This window comes from Anticarsia gemmatalis, chromosome 2 (assembly GCF_050436995.1).
Source record: "Anticarsia gemmatalis isolate Benzon Research Colony breed Stoneville strain chromosome 2, ilAntGemm2 primary, whole genome shotgun sequence".
NCBI lineage: Eukaryota > Metazoa > Arthropoda > Insecta > Lepidoptera > Erebidae > Anticarsia > Anticarsia gemmatalis.
In genome coordinates, this window is record NC_134746.1 from 74,411 (window position 1) to 92,538 (window position 18,128).

The 18,128-nt window shown below is 47.0% G+C and overlaps 1 protein-coding gene across 5 annotated transcripts in view; it reads left to right on the top strand.

Moving 5' to 3' along the window:
• The window catches only part of LOC142978805 (uncharacterized), a 35,139-nt gene that overhangs the window by 15,434 nt on the left and 1,577 nt on the right, over positions 1-18,128 (top strand). For 2 of the 5 annotated variants that reach the window (XM_076123401.1, XM_076123385.1), the window contains exons 2-8: positions 763-1,141; positions 10,550-10,668; positions 11,051-11,289; positions 11,827-11,890; positions 16,130-16,344; positions 16,799-16,963; positions 18,025-18,124. In XM_076123401.1, the coding sequence (XP_075979516.1) occupies positions 763-1,141; positions 10,550-10,668; positions 11,051-11,289; positions 11,827-11,890; positions 16,130-16,344; positions 16,799-16,963; positions 18,025-18,124 (1,281 nt within the window). Of the gene's footprint in view, positions 1-762; positions 1,142-10,549; positions 10,669-11,050; positions 11,290-11,826; positions 11,891-16,129; positions 16,345-16,463; positions 16,610-16,798; positions 16,964-18,024; positions 18,125-18,128 lie in introns of all 5 variants that reach the window. The other 3 variants (XM_076123393.1, XM_076123409.1, XM_076123417.1) reach the window with 3 other exon arrangements.

Genomic DNA, 18,128 nt, shown 5'->3' on the forward strand with positions numbered 1-18,128 from the left:
GATGGTTTTATTTGTCGCTGCATCGTGTTGTTATGCAACTTGTAATCTTACTTAGGATTATTTTGGACCTTTAGTTCATTGTCCAATCCAGTGGAAGATATTCGATGAGATCGAGTTCGTGTATTAGGTACAAGTTGTTTATCACAGGTAGGTACCTACACGTAAAACTCAACACGTTGTGGCGTCACTTTGTTCGCTCGCTTCGATAAATAAGGAAAAAATCCGACCAGTTCCTGTGTCGATATCAGATCCGATGATGATAACTATTGCTAACGTAGATACGTACCTACACAATATTGTGTTGTGTCCAACCACCAACAAAAGTGTCAAATGTTAGGTTATCTACTTTAAAAATATAAGTAAGTAAATTACTCGTTGGCAGGTGAAAGATACCTACTAGTTTATTGTTCCAAAAGTACATAAAAAAATATTAAAGCTGCTGCAAAGTATTAATCTTTTGACGTGGAGTGTACGCAACAAGGACGTGTTCCTATTCGTGCACGTATGTAGGTAGGTACTAGTCGCACATGAGTGTGCACTGCGCAGGGCTGGACCACTAGCTGTCGGCGGACCTCCGCTCTCCGACACTCACTGTCTGTGTTCGTACTGTTGATGTACGTGTATGTATAATATATGTATGTGCGGCCTCGTCGCGGGGCGGACAGCGCCGCTTTCGCCGCGCGCTATCTGTGCGGATGATCACAAATAAAGCGGCGCTGTCGGCCAATCGGCGGCGTGCTGACGCTGTGTGCGTGTGCGCAGAGGGCGAGGCGGAGAGCGGCGCGGCGGGCGGCGCGGGCGGCGCGGACAGCCCGCCCCCCCTGCCCACGTTCGGCTACGCCCCCGGGCTGTCGCCGTCCCACTCGCGCAGCTACCAGGAGCTGCGGCCGGCGCACGCGGCGGCGGCGGTGGCGGCACACGCGCGCGACATGCAGGCCTACGCGCACCTCGAGGAGGCGCTGTTCAAGGGCGGCAGCACGGACGGCAGCTACCTGCGCCGCTCCAGCCCCGACCTCAGCCCCTCGCCCGAGCGCCGCGACGACTACGCGCACTACGAGCCCTACGCGCACCCCGCGCACCCCGCACACCCCGCGCACTCCCAGCCGCCGCCCTACACGCACGACCACCACCACGTCGACTCGTGAGTACTATTTATTACATACTTTATACTCTAATACACGACACCAACTACATACATCTCTGTAAAAATGCAACATTACATTTTTTAAGTCTAATGATGTGGATACAATTTTTTTAAATTGTATTTGATATATATGTAGTGGTTGTATGTCGGTTATGTGTCGGTAGTGTGTCGGCGAGTGCGGTGACGCCGTCGACCACATCTAATGTCGTTACACATTAGTTGACGCGCGAGTGCATTAAAATTTGTATTCTATTTATAGTGTGTTCAGACTCACTCTACACTCGTTTACAACATCGTCGTGTACTGCTCACTGCTCACTGCCATTCATTTTTGTCCTATAACTTTCCACCTATTTGGTACTTAACATTCAAGTGAGTTTTAGCAGTAATTAGTTTAATAATGATACCTAATAAGGCGTCTCTTACAATATAAAGTTAAGGACATTTGGCATGTCTATACTTACAAGTTTGTGCACCATGTAATTTTGCATTTTTTCATGAGTATAATGAACCAAGTAGAGAGTTTAGTTCATTACAGCTAGTAACTGCACTCTAAGTTGAACTAGTACTGAGTCAGTGTTGGTGGTTCATTACTAAATACTAAACACATATATTATGTGGGTTCTCGTTGAGGGGAGATATGCTGATGACGCCTTAGATGGTCGTTTTATCGCAATTTGTGCGTTTTTCAAGAGTCCAAGCCGTGGTCGTTGTTACGCGTCGTAGAAATAGTTAGCTGAGAACTGAGTAGTTTCTTATCTTAAATCCTTTTAATATAATTGGATCATTCTACAAATTCATTAAATCCGTAGGGTAGGTACCTAGTATTTGCTTGAAGGAGTAACAAACATACGTATCTACGTACATACATCCAACCTCCAAATCTATACTAATATTTTATATTGTCTAAGTATACTAATATTATAAAGCTGAAGAGTTTGTTTGTTTGTTTGTTTGATTGTTTGTTTGAACGCGCTAATCTCAGGAACTACTCCGGTCCAGGTCCGATTTGAAAGATTCTTTCAGTGTTAGATAGTCGATTTATCGAGGAAGGCTATAGGATGATAAATATATATATCACCACGCTACGATCAATAGGAGCAGGGTACCAGTACAAAATGCTACAAAAACTGGGAAAATTATGATCCATTCTCACTTATGTGACGTAAGCGAAGTTGCGCGGGTCAGCTAGTGTATAATAAATACCTGCATATTAATGGTAGATTACATAATACATTTACTTCAGTACAGTAACATAGTAATGTAGTGAGCTTTGTCAGATCTATTTTAATAAAGTACGAGTACAATGTTAGAACGACAAGCGCATGCAAGTACTTAACATGTGATTATTGTTAATGTTGTTAGATGTCTCTTTTAAATTTAATACCTAAATTAAAACGAACACTTAAAGTGACTTTCGTACGAGGAGGGCAGTGGAGGCTCTTGTCAGTAACTATTGTTAACTGCAAAATGACGCCTGACATGTGGGAAGGACTTCTTTAACCGTTACGCCGTACTTATTATCAGATTTAAACGCTTATAGTTATTAAACATTTACGGGATAATGCTGGTGTTTCCCGCGAGTCGCGTGTTCTCAGTGAGTGTAGTGACACTCTACACTACTGACGCACACTGTCGAGTGTAAGGGCTGCTCACGACCACCGCTCGATGCGCGGCAGCTTGCACTCAGTGCTGGTGGTGTGGCGGTCCAGAGGGACTATCGCAATCGACGTGTAGCTCCACAGTTGCGTAGAGCGCGGTGTTGCCGGGAGCACGTCCGCGCCACGTCCGCGTCACGTCCGCCTCACGTGCGCGCACATTCCTACGTGCTCGCACTCGCACTCGCGCCACCGCTATATCTTACATTCTACTAGGCCGCTACCAGGAACCGACGCAGCCCAATATAAAATACATGTAAACGCCATTATTCCCCTGAAACTACGGCCGTTGCTCGGCTTCACCAAGCCCGCACACTTGACACGCGCTACAACAGTGTCGCGTGCACTCATCTCACACACTGATGTCACAGCTGATCACTCTCCGTGTGTTTGCAACAGACAGGCTTGTTCCACTCTGATGTTTAATTATTGTTTAGTTTTGTGTACATAATGGTACGCACGTATTTATGCCACGTGCATCAGTCTCTTTCCGCGGCTTCATCTCATTTTTCCCCCGAAAGAATAATAAATAAAGAATCATTCGTGTATACATGATTATTGATAGCTCTCACTACATGGACAGCTAGTGGTAGATAGATAATCGTGGTAGGTGGTATAGTTATTCATAATATCTACTTATAGTTTGTTTCATGTGAAACGGGCTTTACTACCGTATTCATGCTACTGTTGCCTTATTACATTCCAATTAAACATCTGGTAATATACCTACCTACATTAAATTAGTTAAAAAATAGAACAATATATTATACTTAGGTATTAAAGTACGAAGTATGGCACAAAAAACGTTTATCCAAAATATTTGTAAAATATTATATCGAATAGTGTTTTTCTCAATATATTTTCCTGTGCGTTGTCCTTGACTGTAGTGACCCTACTTGCCTACTCCAAACCTTTGTAACACAGAGCGATACGGTCCGATAACACATGCCAGGGAACTAAATTGTAGCTCGATCGAGTGATCCAGCAGCGCTCGCGTAGTTTGTGTTGAGTAGTCTGTGTAGAGTGACTCGCGACATGTTTACCTGCGTCGGGTTACGGGGTTCACTACTTAGTACTTGATCTCTCTCTGTCTTTGTAATGTGAGTTGAGAGAAGGCGGCAAACAGTGCAAGTAGTGTTCATTGACGTAGCGAGTGGATCGCGGAGTAGCTGCAACGATGAATGATCGCAGATAAACCGTATCAGCGCACGCGCTCTACGCACATTACACTATCACAGCTGGTTCACACTCGCTCGCTTGTATAGTTGTTATCGCCGCTCTCGCCATCAGATGCCGCTACACTACATAGTACAGTAGGCCACCACGGCTCGGCGAGTCGTAGTGGTCACGGTGGGGAAATTCCCACATGTGCTCAGTATCTAAGTTTTCCTATAAAACAATGAATTGTTTGGTGGAAGCACGTGTCGTATCTGTGGGAGGCGCGATAACGGCGCGCGGCGAGTGCAGTCCGTGTTGTGAGTGTTGTGAGTGTTGTGACACGGTCCGTGAGCTGGCGGGCGTGGCGCGGCCGTGGCGCGTGGCGGCGGCGGCGGCCGCGTGTGGCGACCGGCGAGCTCTGTCGGTGACGGTGTCGAGCGGTGCGGTGCGCGGCCGCTGATAACGCAGCTCCTTGTTTGTCCAACGTATTATTAATAACTACAAACTGTACGACGTTGCGGTCAACCTCGGATAGTACCTACACTCGGCATGACTACAACACATGTCATGCTTCACTGCTTTATATTTAGTGCGCGGAACATTGCGCGACTCTGTGCTACTCAGTGTACCGAGAGCGCAAGTGTGTCACCGCGCTGCGCAGACGCCGCGCCGCGTCGCACCCTCGCGTAGCAGCGTCGCGGTGACATTTGACTGAAAACATTTGCATACTCTTCAATACTAAGAAATGCTTCGAGCCGAGGCGGTTATAAATATAATTATTTTATTGAATGCGGTTAACAAGTACAGCGCTAGGTAGAGTCGCGAGTTGTACGTACAAACGGACAGGTCGATAGCGGGTACCGATGGCATGTATGTGTGTACATGTACATTGTATTGTACGTAGGTGTAGTACATCCGGTGAGCGTGTGACGTCACACAGTCAGCGCTCGGTAAGTAGGTACGCGTCGCAGATGAATGCTGAGCCAGCGGCGCCTCACACCCGCGCACACAGACACAACAACGACATATTATACACTAGCTGACCCTGATCGATAGAGTAGGTACACCTAAGGGTACCTACACATGTTATTAGGGTACCTACTTATAACAAAGCATAGGTATTGCTACTTTTGGCTCTGTTCTACTAAATCAGTGGTTCCCAACCAGTCAAAAAATGTTCCGCGAATGATTTTAAAATTTAAAATTTTCAGGAGGATTATTACACTTTATTTTTAATATAATTACTTAGTGGTCCCTGCTAACTAGAATAATGTAAAAGTGGTCCCGGACTAAGAAAAGGTTTGAAGCCCCTGTACTAGATGGTAATGTAGAGCAACTACGAAGTGTAGTAAAAACAGCAAAAAGGTAACATAGCAATCGTTTGAGCGTCGCCGTCGGCATACTTCCGCTTGTATTGTGTCGATGTGTTGTATGCGTGTACTGCGTGTAACATAATAATATGTAGCTGTAGGTGTTATGTGGTGCGGAGTGGTGCGGAGTGGCGCGGAGTGGCGCGGCGGCGTCGGCAATCGTTGACCGAGTTAGCTCGCAGCTAACTGTACTCGTTCCTTACAAACGTGTTTCATGTTCGCGAGTATAGCTAACATGTAAGTGTCGCGCGACGCACTCGGCTCAGCCTCACAGGCAGTCCCACGTAGCGTCATGTATTATTATAAAGGAGAGTCGGTGTTGGTTTCTGCGAATGAGTAACGCTATCGAGCGCTTCCTGCGTGTCGCGAGCGGTGGCGCGCTCTTAACCTAGTGAGAGCGAGCCTCGCCCCGCACCCCGCACCTCTCTCCCGTCGTCATCCGCCTCGCTAACAATATTATGGTGTTTGTCGATTTCGGATTAATTTATGGCGAGCGCTCTAAGAGCAAAAGCAAACGACCCTCGAAACTGCGTCAATTGGTTGTGCAAATACGCGTCGAGTCTGCGGTATTTGTGCGGGACGAGGTTTTTTGTGGCGCTCGGTCCTCGCCGGAAGAGTCCCGACCCCGCTCGTGTGTACACACCGTTAACAGCGAGCTCGTTGTCACACACACACACACACACACACATGTATCGATGTGTTCACAACACGTATGTTTTGTTTATTTGTTGCACATGGATGTCGCTCAAGTGCGCCTCATTAACTTAACAAGTACAAGCGGTCGCGGCCGGGCGCCCGCCAGCTCGCTCACTTGGTGTACATGTACTGTCATGTACGTAGAGGTGGCGAGATGTTCACTGATGTAGCGCAGTGTTGGGTGTCGCGCGTGGGCGCCGCCGTGAGAATCACCACCACTTGCACCATTCAACTACCGGCGTACACACACAACACACATTATAGGACAAACACACACACAAAAGCTACACTAACTTGTTATTGACTCATTATGTTTGAAAATAATTAATAGAACGGCTCGGCGGCGGTGCGGTGGCGACGGAGGCGGTAGCGGGCCATGTTTGCGTTTTCCTGTAGCGTTGATGTTTGTATACTTGCATTACTTACCAATTAGTACGAGGAAAATCCCACTGAACATTACATTTATAACGAGCGTCCGCCGACACGCACACACACACACACACACACACCCGCTATTTATAAGTATTGTAAGAGTAAATAGGTATAATAACAATACAGACCAATTATAATATTTTTGTACTAATTATTTTGTATTAGAAGAGGTTCGTAGTGAACAATTTGTAACCGTATAGGTATTATTATAGTACTGAACATATTTAGTTATAAGTCCGTTCAATTCGTTTATGTACTTAGTAGAATATCAAAACTAGTATTATTAAAGCTGAAGAGTTTGTTTGTTTGTTTGAACGCGCTAATCTCAGAATCTACTGGTCCGATTTGAAAAATTCTTTCAGTGTTAGATATTCCATTTATGGAGGATGGCTATAGGCTATACCTATGCCAAATATGGTATATGTCTATAGACCAAAAGGAGCGGAGTAGCATTGAAAAATGTAACAAAAACGGGGAAATTTATGACCCATTCTCTCTTATGTGACGCAAGCGAAGTTGCGCGGGTCAGCTAGTTATTAAATATTATCCTGGTTCTGTGAGTGTAGACAGTGTGTTAATCTCAAGCGATGTTCGATCACATTGAATGTCGTAACAGTAAGCAGTAGGAACTGTGCGACACAGATTTACTTATTACACAATGATTCAATCAACAAAATTAATATCATAATTGATAGCTCTTAAAACACTTAGTTACAAAGCGTCGTGCTTGTTGTGTCGCATCGTGTCGCGTCGTGTCGACAGGTGAGGGTGTGTGTCGCAGGCATCAGTTTTTGTGCTCGTCACTTAATGCGCCATTTTACACGTTTTAAGAGCTCGGGATCGTTTCACAATTTGTACACAATATTTTTTGTGTGTCGAGTGACGGCTTAAGTGTCTCGAAATGAGTTATTTGTATAGGCCCTTAGCGGCGCGGCTCGGCCCAGGATTAACGACTATCATGCACAAACACTCTGACTCTCACTCAAAGCAATATTATTCACTAATATTATTTGTTAAAAACACAATTTTTTCTCAATGAATACGCAGAGCGACAACTAGACTATTTAAGTTGCGTTATTTAGTTAGACACGCTTTAAAATGAAGTAATTAATTGTTTTTAGTTTTTCATTGTAAGTGCATACACGTAGAGCTGCTTATTTGGTAGTAATGTGTGTGAGTGGTCACGCGGGCTGGTCGCGCATCGCGCACGTGCGCCGGCGCCGCGTCGTGCCGTGTCGCGCGGTGTCGTGCCGGAGTTGTCGCACTAATGTGCTGCGGGCGCCCGCACTCGTCCACACCCGCTCCCCGCACCCGTGAACCAGAACACTGAGCACAGAACGTGACACGTGCGCACCCACCGCAGCATTAACTTCTACACTTGAACTTACAAGTCAATATCACACAGAATCAGGAAAGACTCTTCGTATTATGTGCTCCAATCTCTCATAATTATATTTTGTTCCTAGTAACTAACCGTGTTACGTGACGGGAAATAACTCAATCATGCTTATTGTTAGTTACAGACCTACATGTTGTTGTGTAACTGGACTAGAGACTGATAGGGAATTTTCGATGTTATCGTTAGTTGTTGAATCAATGACAGACGTCGAGGGGCGGGCTGGTGCGCTTGGATTAGTTTTTGTTCAAAAGCCTAGGTATGTCGTGGTGTGAAGAACTTACAAGTAGGTATGTACTAGAAGGCAGCAGTAGGCAATAGTAGGCACGCGCAACTTCCGCGTTCTCGCGTTACGGCGCGCGACATGTAGGGCGCACGCGCGCCGTACGGTCCGCGGTGTCTGCAGCCTCCAGGCACACGCGCACACGTGCCTCACCGTCACTGTGCTGCTCACACTCATTACACACACTAGGTACTTCCTATCACACTTTTAAACATTGCTGTATCCAATTACGTATTAAATATATCTACATCATTCTCAAGTCACAAAGCTCGCACACAGCTCAGCCAAAATCCTTCAACAAATACTTACTCAAGTAGCTCCTACACCCTGCTGAGACCGCTTGGATAATTCTCCAAGAGTAAAACTATCTATCCTATGTGTTAATCCAGGTTATAAACTATCGGTGTTATAAACTTGTTATAAAGGAGTCAGGAATATTCATACATCCTATCCATTCATACTATCTTTCATATTTGCAAGATGTAGTTATCATTCAGTTTAAACTATCAAACAGATAATGTTTAAATAAATGGTTTGATTTTGAATCAAATGAACAAGTTCGGCGTCGATCAATTTCGTTAAACGTGTTATGATGTTGAAGTGATCTCTAAACTCTGGTTTTATTTACTCTGATGTTTGGTCCTCGTTGAACTTTAATCTTAAACCCCTGTTTTCTTCATGTTGTTAGTTACCAATATAGCCTTAGACGTCAAAGGGGTTCCCTGCCTGTGTGCCTTTTCATGGTTTAACTTGATTCTGTGCTAGACATTGTGTGAGCGGAGCATGGTGTGAGCATGGTGTGCGTCGCGGCGCGTAATGAATGTAAGCGGGTCGAGGGCGGCGGCGGGGCGCGGGCCTTAGGGGAGCGAGGGGGGGGTGGCACGATAACGCATACCTACTTCCGAGACGTTCCGAGCCATTAGCCGCACTGCGCTCTACTTAACGAGCACGAGTACTGGCGAGCACGGCGCGCACCCCTCGTCCCCGGGCACTCTATGACACAAAAGCTGCGAGTGCTCTGTTTCTGTTCCTACCTATAACTTGCTCAGTTCGTGAATGTAAATAATTGCCGCTCACCGGTCGGTAAACGATCTTTGGGTTAAGCAAATCTTGGCGCGGTCATTCCAGAGATGGGTGACCGCATAGTGGTATTTGAACTGGGCGTCTCTGTGCTTCGGAGGGCACGTTAAAAGTCGGTCCCGGTTGTTGTCAATTAAGATAACTGTCGTTAAGCCACGTCAAAGGCCTTCGGGCGGCTTGAACAACTTTCACACTAGGTTGACCACTAACCATACGATAACTAGTAGTAGTAGTAACTGACTGGTTTCTACATTAAGATAATTGGATAGTTAGGTATTCGTTTTCACGATGTCAGTAGTTAACAATGACGTCACTACACAAGCAATACCGAACTCGTGTTAAGTGGTATCGTTCACTCAGCTCCTCTCACACTACGCTCCCATGTTCTATAGTCTAAAGGAATCCCCGGAACAACAATGGAATTATAATAGAAATAGGTACCTACTACAGTATATTATACATTAAATTAATGATACCGTTATGAAGACTGCTAATAGGTTCTAAACTTGAATTAATTTGCATTAATACTGAGAGACGAATGATGTAATCACATTGGAGAAGCGTACAAGGACGGAGCTCGTAGTGCTCGCTGTTCGTCTGTCCGTGATCTGCGTGGCGTGCATGTACTGAGCAGTAGGTACCGAGTAAACTCCACGTACTTACATTATTTCACGTGTACTCGTACTCGCTACTGGTTGCGATATATTTTCCACAAAGAAGGTTGTTGACGCGTCGCGATGATGACATGAGCTATTTCCATTTAGATACGTGCCTTTCTAATAAAAACAACTAGAAATAATCGTTATTCTATTCCAGTATAAAAACTAACTACAATTTAGGTATTCAAATGTGTGGTATGTGAGTAGTGTTTAGCACAAATAGGTAATTATTTAAATACAAGAGGAGTATGAGTGCGAGCGGTTTCCAGTACCTACACCTCGTGTACAGCTCGTGCACAGCTCGGTACAAGTAGTTATTAGTGGCACGGTAATGGCGCAGCGTGTAATTAGCGCCGCGCTACACGTGCCACGCCGTCTTACACCTCACTGCGCCTCACCTCACATCATCCACTGCACATCCACTGCACATCCACCGCACATCCACCGCACATCCACCTCACATCCACCACACATACACCGCACATACACTCACTACAGTACACACAATTTCACAATAGAATATGTACAGATTTTGACCTTTTATATGTTTTGAACTTTCATAATGACTAGTAGGTACTTATATTTCACAGCACATACTTAAGTGAATGTAACATAATGATAAATAATGTTTTCGGTGAGTGAATGATATAATAAGTAATCGTGTGTGTGTTCAGCGGCGGCGGCGGCGGCGGCGTGTACGCGCGCTGCGCATACGCCGCGCCCTCCGGCTCGCCGTACTTCGGCAACGGCACCGAGCTCACCGCACAGCCGCAGATCTGGACCTCCAGCGCCGGTAACTACTGCTACCTTGCTTACTTAGTTACCTATACACCGACTACCACCTTCGAATTTTTACATTTATTTAACCATACTTCCTCAAATAAAATCAAATCAAAATCTGTCTCGAAACTCAGTTGTTATTAATTATATATATAATTATTTTTTAATTAATTTAACCCATTACTGTCCCACTGCTGGGCAAGGGTCTCCTCCCGTAATAAGGGAGGGGTTAGGCCTTGAGTCCACCACGCTGGCCAAGTGCGGGTTGGGGACTCCAACTCAGTTGTAGTAGTTGTTAACTAGTACAGATAGGTACATGGAGGTCCATGTACCGACGCTATGGTGCTGCGACGCTGTGTCGTACGGCCGGCGTGACGTGAGGTGTTGTTGTGCAGGAGGGTCGCCGAGCTACGGCGGGTCGAGCGGCTCCGGCGGCGGCGTGGTGCTGCAGGACGAGTACTCGGAGGGCGCGGGCGGCGCGGGCGCGGGGGGCGCGGGCGGCGGCGCGGGGGGCGAGGGCGGCTCGCTGCCCGCCTTCAGCGCGCGCTTCGGCGGAGGCTTCGCGTGCGCCACGTCGCGCCCCTCCACCGTGTACGGCGCCGCCGCCATTCCCTCCAACGCCTACTCCACACAGGTGACCGCCATGCTACTGTTATAATTACGTGTACCGCCATCTTGCCGAACAATGTTTCGGAAAGACCACGGATGCTGAACAGTGTATGTAGCACCGATCTCAATTCAAAGATCTAATTCTCCCATGAGGTGTAACGCGACAGGTGCTGCGACCGACGGACGGTAACGTTCACTTCACAGACGAAATGCGGTGATTCACCAAACATGCCCCTTAGTGACTCCCTGTTTAGTGTTTATTTTTATTCCAATAGTTGACATCAATCAATAAGGCAACTCACTAGTGAAACTAGGTAGGTACATAAAGTAAGTTAAGGTCGATCATAATATTTAGTTTTTTTTACAAGTCCCGCACTAAGAATTGCTTATATCCAAGGGCCTTGTTCCGTTTAAGTTGATAACGTGAGCTCTGGTGATGGAGACCCACACCGGCAGCTGAGAGGTCGCGTGTCACACGTGACGGTAGTGACAGTAGTGACACTATTGACAGTAGTGACTAGTAGCGACACACATTACAGCTTTGTACTGACGGTGATTCCAGGAGGTGTGGAACCTGGAGAGTAACCGCCGGCCGCAGATCTCCGCCGCCGCCAGCCTCTCAGCCAGTGAGTACCCCTCTCATATATTTACTCACAGTATCTTACTTAGGTACTGATGTACGTAGGTAGGTACTTTGTTTGACACTCACCAATGAGAAACAAAGAACTTATAAAAGCAAATAATAAGTAGTTCGGACGGGTGTTGAAGTCCAGCGCGTGATTCACTCAGTGCAGTGTGAGCAGTGTACGACACAGATGTTCCCTCGCACCACTGCTACCATATAAACAATACGTAATCCTACTTACGGTGTGATTCTAATTATTTTATATCCAGATACGTAATCTGGCCTTTTGGCACAATTCTGATAGTACCCTATAGCTATAATAAATATACAGCCTGATTTGAACGATAGCGTGATGCGTGATTGTGTGAGACAACATGGAGACGACGAGAGAACGACAAAATTACAATGATAGACAACACAACAACAACAAATTAACAAAATGACAGCGCACTTTGTGTAACATGAGAGCGGCGATAACGCGATCATCGCTCGTAAAAGATACTAAAATATAACTCAATTTGATGAGCCCGATAGCAGATAGCAACAGTGTGAGCGAGGGGTGCGCGGGGCGCGGGGAGTCATTTTTTGTGGCAGGTCACGTCGCGATAGCCCGCGCGCACTGTCGCTGTCACCACTAATATCATCCCGCGACTCCCGCGCCATGTTTTTTAGACAGATAAGGGATTTCCAAAAGGCAGTCGATAAGCGCACAGTTCCGGCATTATTTACGAGCGGCGTGTGAAGTGTGAGCTGCGCCGTATTTCAAGCGGCCCACTTAAACCTTCATCCGTCCTCGCGACCTCCACTTTATGCCAGCTTTTCTCTTCCACTCGTTACATTATTTATATGTTTTCTGTGAAGACGCCTCGCCCCTCGGGACTGCAGATTAACAAAAACCGACGTTTATTTATTATTACAATTATACGACGCTATCTAATAGTTTCGTCGTCTTTTCGTTACATTACAATTTAGTTATGCTTTTCATTTTTCTAATTCTTTGGAGCATAAGCCGATAGACCTCTATGGACGTCTGGTGTATTACCTAAGGTTCAAACAATACCTCTAGAATAGGTACCTATTAATTATATTATTTAATTAGCGTGCTGATCGCGGTTTTCCTGATGTGCGCTGCGCTGAATCGTTGGACAATAAAGTTCCATTGATGTGTTGTTTACCGCGGCTGGTAAACTGGCTCGCGCCACACGCGCGCAAGCGGCCTGTTTGCGTAGGTCCGTAAAAAAAAAAGATGTCTTCTTTTAAAATGAAGTCGTTCCCTTTTAAGCGCATTAAAATCGCATTCCGTAAATGGTATCGGATAAGGCACGTGCCGCGCAAACACCGTCGCGTCCGGCCTGGCTCGGCGCTCGCTATCGCCGGCCGCCGCCGCAAACAAAGCTTCGGGACAAAAAACAGGCGCACTCGTCACTCTCGCCGCTCGCCGCACGCACCACACTCACCACACACACCACGCCGGCACACTCAGCCCGCTCGCCACGCGCCGACGCTGCATATTTGCTCACTGACACTAGCACTAATGTGGACTACGTGGAGCCGCCCTTATCGCGCCACTAACTGCACCATTAGGACATAGCGGCCCGCTGACGTCACTACACCCGCAACACTCGCACCACACAATGACATCTCCACTAGGGAATGCAATCCCGACTCGAGATCCCTCGCGATCAGAAATATCGATCCCGCGGGATCCCGAGATTTTCGGGATCCCGTCTAGTTAGTAAAAATAATACAATTCGAACGGCTTGTTTAATGTAATATGTGTGTGATAAGTGTGGTGAATGCAATAAATTATTATTTGAAAGAAAATAAAAGCCTTTATTTTTCAATATTACTAACAACGTAACATAATTAACAGGTGTAATAACATGAACATAATCAAAAAAGTAGGTGTAGCTCCAGGAGATCAAAATAAAAAGTAATCACATGGCATTTTGAAAGTACCTCTTAAAATACAAAGTGTATCAATAGTACGAGCTTCTAATCGGCATCTTAAGTCTATTGCAATGTAGCCAACTGCTGAAAATGCCCTCTCCGACAATCCCGAACGGGATCTCGTCATATTATGCTTCGGGATTGATCCCGAAAAAATACACGGGATCTCGAGAGATCGGGATCCCGCGAGATCGGGATTGCATTCACTAATCTCCACTTGTTCAGTATTCGGTTCCACCGTTGATTGTCACTCGGCTGTCACACGATTGTTGTCATTCATCTTAAGAGTGCAACAATTTATTATAGTTATTACGGTTGAGTAGTAACCAATCGGATTTACATCAACTAGTTATCAGAAGGATTGACGTAATGTCTTTTAACAATTTGAGACGAATAAAGACTTTTAAAGGAGTTTCTTCCCGGATAATTAATATAAGGAGTTAGATTTGTATGATGATGATCCCTGAGGTTCGTGTTACGTGACAATCTTAATACGTACGTCGCATTGGTTAATCGTTGCATTATTTCTCGAAGGATAGGTGGTCGACCAACTAGCAATAACAATGAGTTGTGGCAGTAAACTTGTTCTGGTGGATGTCATGTGTCGATGTGATGTTCATGTCAAATAGTACGTGTGTCAGTGTGTCGGTAGTGTCGGCACTGTTGGTGTGAGGGTGCGTAGTGAGTGTTGCGAGCGTGGTGTGCGCTAGCAGCAGATGGCGGCGGCTCTCGTTACACGGCTCATAACGCGCTCGTAACGCGCCGGTAATGGCGGTCATGTCGCGCCGTGAGCCGCAGCTCGGCGTGATGCTGTAATGCGGTAACGTGAGCGCTCGTCTCTCTGCTCTTATCGGCCATGTGTCCTCCTCCCAATAACACTACGACTCTGATGATGCTCCATTAGTATAGAATGACAATGCGTCTGTTTTCGCTGACATGTGGCACATAGCACACAACACACACACACCGTGTCATCGCGCGCTGCCACACAACAGCCGTAAATAATCTCTCACTATTTCCTGCATCATTAATAGGTATATCAGTTTGTACCTACAAATATAATATACACTATGTTTGTTAAACAATATCTTTATATGAAACGTTGTGTATAATAATAAATAATATTGTCTCCAAATATGATGCACTGTGAACTAAACTAACGCAATGTTTGTGTCTAATATTCATGTGTAAGTAATTGTTTGTTTTTGTAAAGCGTTGTGTGACATTAGCTGCGGACTGGGTGTGTGTGTGTGTGTGTGTGTGTGAGCGGATAAATAGTTAAGACAAAGTGCTGAACAGAGTCGTTCACATATAATAATAATAAAGTGTCGTTCAGACTGTAGGTAGGTGTAATGTTGTGTGGTGAATGAGCGGCGTGGGCACGTAACGGTCGCGGATTCCATTGAAACAGAACGCTTGTCCCGGTGTAGTTGTAGTTGTAGTGAGTGTGGACGCAGCGCTACAGACGAGCGCTCGCGAGTCGCGACACAACGGCACGTAGGACGTGTGTTGTTATTAACACGAGCCTCATTGTTTGCTCGCTGATCACGTGGCCGCGCGGACACGTAGGGTCGAGCCCTGCGCTCCTGCACTCGCAGCACAAAGTAAGGTCGCGCCGCTCATTCAGACGATCGTTACGTGTGACACTGTGACACTACAGTGCGTCACTCAAATAAATATTTCCTGCTAGTTTTTGTGAATCGTCGCGTCGGTTACTGGCGCGTCACACTGGTTATCTATAAGTTGCGGGAGGAAAGCTTGGAGGATAATGATGTGTGTAGTACACGCTGCGTAGTGCGCGGTGCGTGGGAACAATGGCGCGAGATGAGTGGAGCGGTGACCGGTCGTTGGTCGCCGCGGGGTTACGGCCCACGACCGCGGCGCGCTCTGTTCCGTGTTCCTGGCACTGCGCGACGCCGAGCGACGTCGCGCGTCGTGCGGCGCTCGGCGTCGCGCTCCGACTCACGTGCGCTCACGTTGAATCACATTGTCACTGTCAAGGTCACACCCGTCCATACTTGAGTGTCAGCTTTAATTGTGTTATGATTAGCATACTTCCTTACACGATACGTGTTATTGTTACAATGATCGATTCATCGGTTAGAAGAAACATCACGAGCGAGGGCCCGATGACCTCCGATACTACTATGTGTATTGTGTACATGATGTCGTGTGTATTGTATTGTATTGTGTATGTTGTATGTGCTCGCCCTGTCGATGGTCGTGGTCGGGTCGCTCGCGGCCGAGGCGCGACGCAGCGGTAGATAACTGGTGTTGTGGTTGTTGCTAGTCGAGATGGCGGAGTTTTTCACGGAGGGGCGCGAGTGCGTGAACTGCGGCGCCATCCACACGCCGCTGTGGCGGCGCGACGGCACGGGCCACTACCTGTGCAACGCGTGCGGCCTCTACAACAAGATGAACGGCATGAACCGGCCGCTGAAGCAGCCGCGGCGGCTGGTACGTCAGCGCCACGCGCCGCACGCGCTCGCCGCGCCCCACCACGACGTACGCATCTCACCCACTACCCGCGCACCCCGCCCCCGCCCCGCGCCCGCCCTCGGCCCGCGAGAGATCCGCGCCCGCCGCTAACACCCTCTAGCTCAGTCTCGCTTGTCATGTTGCAGTGGCCGCGGAGGGGGCCCCGCCGGGCGCGGATTTCTACAAGGGCCACTACCTGTTTAACGGCATCGCGGCGACGCACGCGCTCGCCGCGCCGCCGCCGCTCTGTGCGCCGCACGCCACCCCCCCCGACTACAAACAGAAGAAAGGGGTACGTGCCTGCGCCGCCCCGCCCCGCACCCGCACCCGCCCCGCCCACCGCCCGCTAACACCCATCGCTTCACCCCACTAACCTCACCGTTGACCATTCGAATGAATCGAGTACCTAATGCATGCCGAACCTTTCCGCTCTGCCGCCGGCCGACTCGCGGCTCCATGCTAACTGCGCCTGTGTGTACAGATGGGCACGAAGCGGCCCGGCATGTCGTGCACCAACTGCCAGACCACCACCACGTCGCTGTGGCGCCGCAACGCGCACGGCGAGACCGTGTGCAACGCGTGCGGCCTCTACTACAAGCTGCACAACATCAACCGACCGCTCGCCATGAAGAAGGACTCCATACAGGTACCACCCCCCGCCTACCGTATCTCGTTGATGTCTTTACTTAGAGATGCTCCAGTTTGCTATAAAACCTTGTCACACTAATGATCTAGTACTAGTGGTGGTTGTTTGTACAGTTAGGTTAATGCGCGGAGTTATTAGTGAGCTCGACCGGTTCCGTCGTTAGCTCACAAACACCCAATGTTCCGGTAAAACAAATGTAATTAGCGAACGAGTATTTATTACAGTTATATCGAGCGTTTATTACTAATTGTTTGCGGTTAAGTTAGATCAGAGCGTCGCTAATGCCGCTAGTAGCACTCATATACAAAAACAACAATAAAAATAACAAATATATGTTTCATATTATTTGTGCTACATGGTAAATAAAAGGAATTATACCTAATTAATAATGTTAAATTAACAAGAGAGCACCATAACATCACGAAGCGCTATTTTAGTCAACATGTAGGGACGGTGAGGTCATCAACCGTGGACTGTCATTGAGTTTATATTATTATTGAGAACCTTGTACTTTGTGACTATGTAATATGAACACATGTACATCATTATTTGAAGTATACCGTTGAACAAAATGTTCAGAGAACAAAGAACTAGGAAGTAGTTAGATAATGAGCTGTATCGTGGCTCGTCGCATTTACAAACGGTATATATTATAATAACGTACTGCGACGTGTACGATATGCACGCAGCTGACAACCTTATGCAAACAATATGAGAGGAAATACACTACTAATGTTCTAATCTCCTCTTACGTAGTCAATCAATGTAAATTGATTCAACTTAAGAGTTAGTTATGTGAAACATTCACTCATTGCTCTTCCGACGCACTCGTTTACGCTCAATTAATGTCTATCAATTTTTCCAAAGAGTTCATATAACTACGTGCTCCGATGTAAATCTCTAGACAGCTCGTAGTCTACGACACCCGCCTATCTCATCTCGAGTCTCGACGCAGTCCAGTACCTGCGTCCAGACTCGAGATGAGATATCGTTCCGTATCGCATACCGACAGAGACATTTCACCGGCGACCATTCTAACGCGGAGTCGTAACGTTCCACAGACGCGGAAGCGGAAACCTAAGAACAGCATGAAGGCCGAGAGGAACCTGAAGAACGCCGTCCAGCGCACCATCACGTCCGCCGTCAAGATCGAGAACATGCGTGA